Source organism: Triticum urartu, unplaced genomic scaffold, assembly GCF_003073215.2.
Source record: "Triticum urartu cultivar G1812 unplaced genomic scaffold, Tu2.1 TuUngrouped_contig_5170, whole genome shotgun sequence".
Classification (NCBI taxonomy): Eukaryota; Viridiplantae; Streptophyta; class Magnoliopsida; order Poales; family Poaceae; genus Triticum; species Triticum urartu.
In genome coordinates, this window is record NW_024115822.1 from 8,093 (window position 1) to 19,733 (window position 11,641).

At 44.2% G+C, this 11,641-nt stretch overlaps 1 protein-coding gene across 3 annotated transcripts; it reads left to right on the forward strand.

Moving 5' to 3' along the window:
* The first annotated feature begins 4,611 nt into the window (after nt 1-4,611).
* On the forward strand, nt 4,612-9,014 carry LOC125528867 (disease resistance protein RPM1-like). Of its 3 annotated transcripts, none has more exons than XM_048693288.1 (2): nt 4,612-5,121; nt 5,967-9,014. In XM_048693288.1, exon 2 carries the CDS (start codon nt 5,973-5,975, stop codon nt 8,727-8,729), a length of 2,757 nt encoding a protein of 918 aa, XP_048549245.1. In that variant the 5' UTR covers nt 4,612-5,121; nt 5,967-5,972; the 3' UTR covers nt 8,730-9,014. The 3 variants fall into 3 exon arrangements, with proteins under 3 accessions (XP_048549245.1, XP_048549244.1, XP_048549247.1); XM_048693287.1 differs by having other exon boundaries at nt 4,612-5,013; XM_048693290.1 differs by having other exon boundaries at nt 4,612-5,010.
* The last annotated feature ends 2,627 nt before the right edge of the window (nt 9,015-11,641 follow it).

Genomic DNA, 11,641 nt, shown 5'->3' on the forward strand with positions numbered 1-11,641 from the left:
ATAGTCATAAGAACATGTATAAGTTATGAAGAAAGCAATAGCAATAAACTAAACGATCATAATGCTAAGCTAACGGATGGGTCAAGTCAATCACATCATTCTCTAATGATGTGATCCCATTCATCAAATGACAACTCATGTCTATGGCTAGGAAACTTAACCATATTTGATTAGCGAGCTAGTCAAGTAGAGGCATACTAGTGACACTCTGTTTGTCTATGTATTCACACATGTACTAAGTGTCCAGTTAATATAATTCTAGCATGAATAATAAATATTTATCACGATATAAGGAGATATAAATAACAACGTTATTATTGCCTTGAGGGCATATTTTCTTCCGCAGCGGCTGAGTGCCGGACAGTGCAACCGCGGGGACGGCCTCGGGGCGGCGGTGGGGACTATGTTGATCCAAAGTATGTAAAGATGCAAGAGGTTATGATTCTTATCATTGTAGTTTTCTGTATGATGTGCTAATAAACTATTTGTGTTAAACAAAGCACCCCATCTTATTTCATAGAACTAATGATGTGGTTATGCACACCTTTTAAAACCTACACATGTGGTCCCCAAATTATACCATATTTTTCGTGAAGATCTTTGGTTTATGTTCTTTGCTTCATCTTGTCACATCTCCATTTAGAGCTCCTTTCTCTACTTCTAATCAATCTGCATAGATACTACTTTGTTAGGCTTCTGTGCAATAACATAATTAATTGTTGGCTACTCTGTTATGTCGTTTTTATCTTTATGATGATCTGATCGATCAGAGCAACAGAGAATCATGAATTTTTTTATCATACTTTGCACCGAAGAGTTCAAGGTGTTTCTACTATGTTTTATGATTTACGGCAAATACATGTTAGTCTAAAATATGTTATTTAGTGTTGATGGGAAATGTTTATATTTTACAAAAAAAATGTGTGCTCGTTGACTATCGCCTTCTTCTTGCAGCGACTTGGGAAGGAGGAGCACGATCGTGCTTGTGGGGTAAAATTCTTCTCCTCTAAATGTTTTGATCAAATTCATCCACAAATGACCGAAGCACTCCCTCTGCTCAGCATGTGGGAAAATATTTTTCACTGAATTTTCAAGCCCCTTACATGCATATGTATGTATAGCCAAAGGTGACACTGCCCTAGGCATCTTTTCAACTGGATCATGAACCATGTTCATGAAGCCTCTGTTTCTGACTGAAACAAGCCAACAGCAATAGGAAACATCCAGTTGTGTCCATCTAGAGCATTGCATGCTGCCAACTGACCATTCCACTTGCCTGTCAAAAATGATGAGTCTATGCTCAAATATGGACGACACCCTGCTTTGAACCCATCGATGCAAGGCTTCAAAGCTATAAAAAACTTGGAGAACTTGACTTCACCTTCGGCTGATACCTCTGTATCTATCTCCACAACACTGCCAGGTGACCTCTTTTCCACCTATGCTTTGAAATTGTAAAGCATCCTAAATGTATTTGCCCAATCACCATATAAATTTTTCATTGCCCTTTGTTTTGCCTTCCACACTGTGGTATATTTCAGTTTAATGGGGTACATATTTTCCAAGTCTACTTTGAGTTTCTTCGCAGTAGTGTTTGGTGTTTTGGCTAAAATTGGGGTGCTCTTTTCTGCAACCCAAAGTTGTGATGTCATGGTTGATACTCTCTGTGAACTTGTAATACAAGTATGTTGATTGGGGATTTGGTTAACCCTGACAGTACTACCATCAGGTTGTAGTCTAGCAGCTATGTACCACTTGCAAGGCTTCACACTACCATCAAATCCTCTGCACCTCGCATAAAAATTCTTTCTATCAGTCCAAACAGTCTTGGCATCAAACTCATGTTTCACTGCATAATTCTTGAAACACATCCTAAACTCCTTCATGCTTGGGAACAATTTGCCTACTTCAATGACAGGGTTTTCTTTGTCATACACATGCACCAGCTCATCATCATGTGCATCATCTACTTCATCTGCAGCTTGTTCCATCAACTGTCCATCTACTTCTTCATTAGCATTAGCAGGCAAACTAGATTCGCCCCTCTCCTGCTTATCTTTGTCATCGACTGGAATGCCAAAAAGTTTGGCCATCTCAATGTCAGGCATTGGTGCAATGACCAAATCAGTAGGCTCATCTAATTCAACTACATTCCAATCAACAGTTGTTGCAGTTTCAGTTTTAGTTCCAGTCACCTGTCCCTCTTCGGCTATTACTGTAAGTTCAGTACACATGGGAATCAATGGCCTCTGTGTAGCCCAATCATCATCTACCATCTGCGCAACCAATTGTGATGGCACATATCCAACCTTCGAAAAAATGTTCAGATCAACGAGCTTAGCAAAAAAATTAGCCCGTTTGCTTGTCCAACCGTTTTGCCGATCGATTTCTTCAACAATTTGTTCACCATCTTCTATTCCCACATACTCTCCTTTCCAATCATCAAACCGCAACAGTGATACTTCTTGCTCTGGACCCCAAACAATATTCTCCCCAATTTTTCCACCCATGCCGTCTCTCGCATGTTTTGTAGAACTTGCGGATCAATCTCTGTAAACTCAACCTCCCATTTAACAATTGTGTCTCTCTCAATGTTCTGTATGCTACCATCCACTAATTTTTCCTTTGATGGAAAGAAATTGACTGCCAATTCGAGGGTCCGAGCGGCAGCATCCCCTCTGTCAGTGGCGGACAGTGTGAGCCCGTGAGAAAGAGCAGACGAGGCCCTAATTGCATGCAAATGGGATCGGAGAGAGGCGCATTACCTATGCGAAGTTGAATCTGGCGGCTCCCGCTCAGTATGCCCACGGGCTCCCCTCACAACCTATCGATTCAGCAAGCGAAAACAGAGGAAACGAGATGAGATCTACGGGTCCGAGAGAGGAACGGGAGGGCGACTAGGGTTCGAATTCACTCACCATTTTCGGAGGACGAAGGCTCCGTCGCCGTTGAGAACGAGGGCTCCGCCGCCGCCATCGAGAATGCAAGATCCGCCGCCGCCGGAGAAGAGGGGGCGGGGGGCAGAGTGGCGAGCCCGGCACGGTCGGGCGGCAGGGCACGGTCAGCTGTTTTGAGGAACAATTAAGTTGGACCCACATGTCCTAACATATAAACGGACGGGCTTGGTTGACGACCAATTTAACCACATTTAACACCCCATGTGGCCAGTGGCGTAGCCAGCCCAATAAATCAGGGTGGTCCATCAATAGAAATATTTACATAAGTTTATTTATTTTCAAAGAAATATTTTTTACTACACTATATACAAGCTATGGGGAAATTCCAGGGTGGTCCATGGACCACCCTGGCCACCCGCTAGCTACGCCACTGCATGTGGCCCTGGGCTATTTACACGCTCAAATGTGTCGCATCACAGCCATTCATTCCAACAACGTCGCACTCCTTCCAATTCGCATCAAAAATGTTGCACAGGAGCTATTGGCCCATATCAACTCATTGCTAGTCATCCAGGCGTACCCTCATGGAGATCACATCAAAGGAAAAATGGTGGCTGCGCCTTTGTACAACAGGAAATTGTTATCACATGTAGAGCGTGAGAAGCCATCAGCACTTGGATGGGTGACACCACCGGCCGGCTGGGCTGCGCTCAACATCGATGGGTCCTTTTCTACCAAGGACGGAACTGCAGGAGCTGGCATGGTCCTTCGGGATGAACATGGAGATATTATTTTTTTCGTCTTGTCGTGAGTTAAGGCAGTGTGCATCACCACTAGAATCTGAACTTGCTGCATGTTCAGAAGGCATCTCCCTGGCTACCCAGTGGTCTGAGCTGCCTTTTGTGATTCAAACGGACTGCGCAGAAGTGGTAAAACTAATTGAAGGAGGTATTGGCGACCGATCGGAGCATATGATGTTGATCCGCGAGATTACTTCACGTTTTCGGGAACATGGTGAATTCTTAGTTAAGCTTGTGAGGCGTGAACGAAACGTTGTTAGTCATTTTTTAGCGAACTTTGGTTGAATAAAAAAGCGCACTGCAGTGTGGCTTCATTCTGGGCCGGACGAGATTCCGGACCTATGTAATGCAAACATGGTTGCCACTTAATTAGTGAATTCCCCTTTTTCCTCGCAAAAAAATGTTCACAATAGCGTATTTGTATAAGGAGCCCCTTAGTTGACGAGCATTCACCAATCGCCAGGAGGGGGTGGCATTTGTGACCAATTTCACTGGCATTTTTATTTGTGAAGGGACAATTTATTTAGAGCTGAGATGACAGTTTCTATGAGAGAAGACACCTTTTCATTTAAAACTGCCACCGTTTGATCTCGTTTTAGAACTAAAATTGCCATTAGTAGAGGTTTGTTTGCCACCCCTCTTCCGGTCGCCAGATAGGATTTCCATTATAAAATGTCTGTTTGCATGTACTTCCTCCGTTGGGCCATCTTCTATTTTGAAACGGAGGAAGTATTTTATACGGGTGTTCACACTTTTTTTTGGTACATGAAAAGCTAAAGAAAACTGAATCATTTTTTTTTGAAAGACAAAGAAAACTGAACCATAAAAAATGAAACTGAAGGGGAAAAAGAGAGCACAAGAAAACAAGAAAACGAGGGAAACCGCGTCTGTTCCGCGCGTTGGACGCGGAACAGAGAATCTGCCAGGAACGCGGCCGCAGGTCGTCACCCCGACGACCCAGTTCAGGTCAAGCCACTGCTCCGTCGCCGTCGGTCACTCCAACCAAGAAACCATCCCCAAATCTACAAAGCTCCGCTCCGCCCATGGATCCACCTCCACCCCTCCACCCCTCCCCCGCTCGCCGTTCCTCTGCCTCGTGCAGTCCTGCCTTCTTCCCCCTAGTCACCACTCCCTGCCGCCCAGGCGACCAGACCGGCGACGGTCTGGCGGCGGCGGCGGCGGCTACAGTTGAACCGAGAAGGTGGCCGCGGCGACTGCAGCTGAAGCAGAGGGTGGCCGGCGGCTTGACGGCCGGGAGGCAGACCGCGGGCGGACTCCGACGGAGCTCGGTTCAGAACTGCAGAGCAGATTGCGTGGTAACCAGCCTCCATCAACTGCTCCTCATATATGTCGTCGTTGCTGCAGCCTTGCACGCTGATTTGGGTCCATCAACCATCGGATGGTGGTAAACCATCAGAGGACAGGTTTTCCACCAATCTGTGCCAAGCACTAGTAGTCTAGTGACTAATATAGATGATGTTTCTTCACTCATTTTTGTGTGTGTGTTACTGAGTGGAATTGCTATGCCCTGTAGAACCGTAAGGTGGCTTTATGCTCTCCTTGAATTTTGGGGTCTTTCTTTAGTGGTTATCCTGTGATCTGATGGAAAGAGATCTCGCACAATCTAGTATCATGGTTGTGTGCAACACCGCATGGTCCATCTAGTAATGAAAGAATAATTATTGTATAAAGATTTAGATCATAAAACTCATGATGAGTAGTAACCTCATTGAAATGAGGCAACTTCTGTATATTGCAGTTGTGATATTAAATTTAAAGCATGCCTAATATCATCAGAGATTTCAGTTTTTCTGGATAAGGTTACTGTGTGTACTCTGTACTGTGCCCACTGGTCACACGGAGGATGGCGTGATGTGTAAAAAGCTATGTTCTTTGTGTGGAAAGGAAATCACATCCATCTTTCGGTTTGTCCCTCTATGGTTAGCATGGTTAAACAAAAGCACAGTGGAGGAGAATAATTCTGTTGGCTGTATGACCATATTGGTTTTCAGTGAAATGAAAGCTGGGAGCCATGCTCTTTTTTGTCGAGAATAAAAGAGAGTACAATAGAGGTTGTTGCCGGACATGTTATGAGCAGAAGATAATTAAGCTCAGTTCATCAAATTGGCTAAAACGATTTAAATACTAAGCAACAATATTGTGGTGTTTAGCCTTCTTTATAAACACAATCTGACACGTTTTGTCCAATATGCCACATTATGCCCAAGCTGAAACTGATATAACTTGTTTGGTGTTGCTGTTTTTTCAGAACTGAATGGCTGAGGCTATACTTCTCGCTGTGTCAAAGATTGGGACAGTCGTTTTGAATGAAGCTGTCTTGGCTGTCATTGACAAGCTGTCGACGAAGGTTGATAATCTGAAGGAATTGCCAGCAAAGATTAAAAGAATCGACATAGAACTGAAGACGATGAATGATGTAATTCAAGATTTGGGTACAACACATCTCAGCAACAATGTCGTCAGGGGTTGGATTGGACATGTGAGGAAGCTGGCCTACCATGTCGAGGATGTGATTGACAAGTACTCTTATGAGGCTCTTAAGCTCAAGGATGAAGGCTTCCTACATCGGTACATCTTCAGAGGTTCACGCCATATAAAGGTCTTCAGTAAAATTGCTGAGGAAGTTATACGGATAGAGGATGAGATCAGGCAGGTCAAAGGACTGCCTACTTATTGGAGCAACACAGTCCAACCCATAAGAAATGAGCATGTAGAGATTGATAGGCAGAGATGTGGAGGCTGCTTCCTGGAACGTGTTAGTGATGAGGATCTTGTCGGAATTGATGAAAACAGGAGCAAGTTGACCGAATGGCTGGCCACCGATGAGAAAGAAAACACAGTGATTACAGTTTCTGGTATGGGAGGCTTGGGGAAAACAACTCTTGTGAAAAATGTGTATGATCGGGAGAAAGCCAACTTCCCTGATGCTCATGCTTGGATTGTGGTGTCACGGGCATATAATGTAGGTGATTTGTTGAAGACATTGCTCACGAAGATACAACAACACACACAAGAGTCACCGCCGCCGTCACCTCTTAGGACGGACGCCAAACCTGATGTTTTTGAGCTAAAAGAGGCGATAAAGAAGATACTGCAAGATAGGAAGTGCTTGATCGTGCTTGATGATGTGTGGAATCCAGAAGCATATAGTCTGATGTGCAGTGCATTTCAGGGTCTCCAAGGAAGCCGTGTTATGATCACGACACGGAGGGAAGATGTTGCGGCTCTTGCTCTAGTGAGCCGTCGCCTACAACTCCAGCCATTGGGTAGAGACGAGTCATTTAAGCTATTCTGCTCAAGGGCTTTCCACAACACCCCAGACCGCAAGTGCCCTCCGGAACTTGAGAAGGTGGCTGGTGATGTAGTTAAGAGGTGTCATGGCCTGCCATTGACCATTGTATCTTCTGGCAGCCTATTGTCCACGAAGCAGCCGACACAGCATGCCTGGAATCACATGTACAATCATCTCCGGAGCGAACTACAGGCAAATAACCATGTCCAAGCTATACTTAATCTGAGCTACCATGACTTGCCAGGTGATCTCAGGAACTGCTTCCTGTACTGCAGCTTGTTCCCTGAAGACTATGCAATGTCACGGGAGAACCTTGTGCGGTTGTGGGTTGCTGAAGGGTTTGCGATGAAGAAAGATAACAGCACGCCGGAGGAAGTGGCTGAGGGGAATCTCATGGAACTCATCGGTCGGAATATGTTGGAAGTTGTGGAGAGGGATGAGCTCTTCAGGGTTAGTAAATGTAAGATGCATGACATTGTCCGAGACCTGGCCCTGGTTATTGCTAAAGAGGAGAGGTTTGGTTCCGCGAATGATCAAGGCGAAATGATGCGTGTGGATAAAGAAGTTCGCCGGTTTTCAACATGTGGTTGGAGAGACAGTAACACAGTTGCTACAGAAGTGGAATTTCCACGACTCCGGACCGTCATCTCGCTTGGGGCAACTTCATCCTCCACCAGCATGATTTCCTCAGTTTTGTCTGGATCCAGCTACCTTACTGTTCTCGAGCTTCAAGATTCTGCAATCAACCAACTGCCAGTATCCATTGGGAATCTGTTCAATCTCCGCTACATTGGCTTAAGGCGCACAAATGTTCAGTCACTGCCAGACACTATTGAAAAACTCTCAAACCTGGAGACATTGGACGTCAAGCAAACAAGAATAGAAAAGCTACCACCTGGAATTGTGAAGGTTGCCAAGCTACAGCACCTTTTAGCTGACAGATTTGCTGATGAGAAGCAGGCGCAGTTCAGGTACTTTGTCGGAGTGGAAGCACCGAAAATGATTTCCAACTTTAAAGAACTGCAAACTCTTGAGACCGTCCATGCCAGCAAAGACTTGTCGCTAGAGCTGAAGAAAATGAGCAAGTTGCAGACTGTATGGATTGATGACATCAATGCATCTAACTGTGATGACCTTTTCAAGACCCTCTCAGATATGCCTCTACTTTCCAGCTTACTTCTCTGTGCATGTGATGAGAAGGAGACACTTTCTTTCCAAGCACTCAAGCCAACGTCTGAAAAGCTTCATAGACTGATCATCAGAGGCGGCTGGGCTGCTGGGACACTCAAGTGCCCAATATTTAAGGACCATGGAAAGAATCTCAAGTATCTGGCTCTAAGCTGGTGCAATCTGGGGACGGAAGACCCGCTGCAGCTGTTGTCATCTCATCTGTCAGCGCTCACTTATCTCAGTCTTAACAGGGTGAGCAGTGCAGGTACATTGGTCCTTTCTGCTGGGTGCTTCTCTGAGCTGAAGACACTTGTCTTGAAGAACATGCCTGATGTCAAGCAACTGGAGATTAAAGAGGGCGCCATTCCATGCATTGATGGGATCTACATCGTGTCACTCTCGGAGCTGAGTATGGTCCCTTGTGGCATCGAAGCCCTTGGATCTCTCAAGAAGCTCTGGATGTTGTACCTCCACAAGGGCTTCAAGGATGACTGGGATCAGAAGGAGATGCACAACAAGATGAAGCATGTCCTAGAGCTCCGTGCCTAGTCTTGCTCTTTTTGTGTCCTCCCGTTGTCTTCTGCTGCTGGAGGTCTGTACTTTGTTGTAATCTTTAATTTTTCTGTCATGCTGCTCTAGACTCTTTTGGGTAGTGCTAATAGGTTTTTGCCCCGTAGTGGGTGCTCGAGAGCAGCACTCAGCAGCGGGTTTCCTATTAGTGCCCAAACCTGCTATCTTCATTTCCATTCCCTCTATTGTTGTATTGTAAATTTGTAATGAACTGGTTATTTTGATCAATTAATGAAAACGGGCTTAGCCCAGTTGGCAAAAGTATCGGCAACCTCCTTCGGTAATTAAATATCATATTAATTTCTTATACATTGTAAGTGTGCACGCTTCTAATTATTTGTAGTGAGTCCTATGGTACTGTGATGGTATCAACAGCTCTTAATTTCTTTGCAACTGCATCTTATCCTTCATTGTTTGTTGTTTCTGTAATAACTCGTGAAAAACACCAATTCCTTGCTGCCAGGAACTAAAATGATTGAGTTTGCTTGATGTTTCATACTCCCTCCGTTCCAAAATACTTGTCGTGGTTTTAGTTCAAACCCACGACAAGTATTTTCAGTGAGGGAGTAGTATGTATGTACTCTGCCATCTCTCTGTTTCCTAGATACTGCAATGCATTACTCACTACAAGAAATTAGCCACGCAGCATTTTGCCACCAAGCGTTGGCTGCGGCGTCTACAGCTGGGCAGCGTTGCAGCACCTGCAGCGGTGGTTGTGGCCCGATTTGGTTGGTTTTCTACCAAATTTGGTTTGCAGGCAGGCAGGGCTGTTTCGTCCAGGGCTATAGTTATGTGTAACTAGTTCAGTTCAGTTCAGCAGCTCTGTCTGTTTATGATAAACTGATAATGGATTCGATCTATGCAAAATTGTTTCAAAATCATTTGTTCAGTAATTCTATAGACAAGATAACCACATTATTATCTAAAAAGAATATAGACAAGGTGACCAGCAAGCTGATCTGAATTTCATTTTCTTTTGTAAAGCAACCTGTAAACGCGTGTTCTTACTATCGTGCAAATTATTTATTGGTATTTATGCACATATAGTTCCCCATTTCAGTACTTCAGTCTTGAACCCTGCTTTACTATGTGATTCTTTTGGGTGTAACCAAGTACATTATCATGATACTCAAGTCTTGAAACCTTATCTAGTTTAGTTCCTTACTCTTTTACAGTATAGTCTAATCTCCTTTATCATTGATACTATGTCTCTTCCTGGTTTGCTCCTAGTAAAAAGAGATGTTAGAAACTAGCACTATGATTCCTTCCTTTAATCTGGTCTGCTGCAACCACTTTCTGTCGGAGATGGTATGATCAGTTTACCTCAGATGGAAACAGTAAATATTCTGTTTGATTTGATACATTTATTCATGAGATTCAACTTGATGGTTCAAATTTACAGATCATAGGCCCTCCTGGCCTCAGATGGAGAAGCAATTTTGAGAGGTACACTCTGCTTCTGCTCTGTTATTACGTGTTCTTGTCCATTCTTGTCTGTCTGAAATTGTTCCTGGTTCATTCGATGCATTTAAAATTCAGTTTACGGCCAGAAGTAAGTAGAGACTCGGCCGGGGGAACAGGGAGCTGTTGCTCGAGACGAATTCCTGGAAATCTGTATGAGGAAAATACACTAAAATTGTAGTGGACAGCATAAAAAGTAGTCTGGGAACTAGATTGATTCGGCACACGGAGCGGTGGTTGTGGTTTACATAGCACTCCCTCTCTTCATTAAAACCATTAAGCTACGCGTGAAGGGCGGCCAACCAGCTATGCTATGTGGCCGCGGTGAGAAATCTTTTGCAAATCTTTGTATTTTTGTTACCAATTTGGTTCACTTTCTGAATATGCATATGCCTTCTTTTAATGTTTTCCGGTGCCAGCCTTCCTGCACCTTTGGTTCATCAAACGAAAGGTGGAAGATCTGAAGCCAAAGGTAGAACATGGGAAGGTAAAGGCAGGCCCATAAAAATTGGTTGGCTCAGGCATCTTGCGCCATTCTGAAGATGGAAACAGATAGAGCTGCTGAACTGAACTAGTTAACATGTGCATATGACTACATATTGATAGTGCAGTTTTCGAGAAAAGACATATAGTGCTGTTAATGGATATTGTTCATGATAAATTGGTGATGGATTCGGTCTGTACAAAATTGTTTTGAAATAATTTGTTCAGTAATTTTATATACAAGATAATCACACTATTATCTAAAAAAGTACATAGACAAGGTGACCAGCAAGCTCACCTTGAGTTCGTTTTAATTTGTAAAGGTATTGTAACGCCCCGGATGTAACTTACCCAATTTGTATTCCAACTCTTACAGTTTCCGGCGTTAAGTTATTTTATTTTCTCGGGTTCGGGTTTTGTCTCCGTGTGTTGTTATCGTTGTCATGCGTCTCATATCATGTCATCATGTGCATTGCATTTGCATACGTGTTCATCTCATGCATTCGAGCATTTTCTCCGTAGTCCGTTTTGCATTCCGGCAATTCGTTCTCCTCCGATAGTTATTTCTAGATTTCTTTCGTGTGTGGGGATTAAACATTTTCGGATTGGACCGAGACTTGCCAAGCGGCCTTGGTTTACTACCGGTAGACCGCCTGTCAAGTTTCGTATCATTTGGACTTCGTTTGATACTCCAACGGTTAACCAAGGGACCAAAAAGGCCTCGTGTGTGTTGCAGCCCAACACCCCTCCAATTTGGCCCAAAACCCACCTAAACCTGCTCCATCATCTAGAGCGTTCGATCACGATCGCGTGGCCGAAAACCGCACCTCATTTGGACTCTCCTAGCTCCTTCTACCTATAAAAAGGCATCCCCTCCCGAAATTCCGGATCAAATCCACCCTAACCTAGCCCCCTTCGCCTCTCCGTGCGCTGGATGTGTCCGGACG

Bases quoted from the DNA above. Each gene is read 5' to 3' on its own strand.
- LOC125528867 (XM_048693288.1), top strand. From the start codon at position 5,973: ATGGCTGAGGCTATACTTCTCGCTGTGTCAAAGATTGGGACAGTCGTT.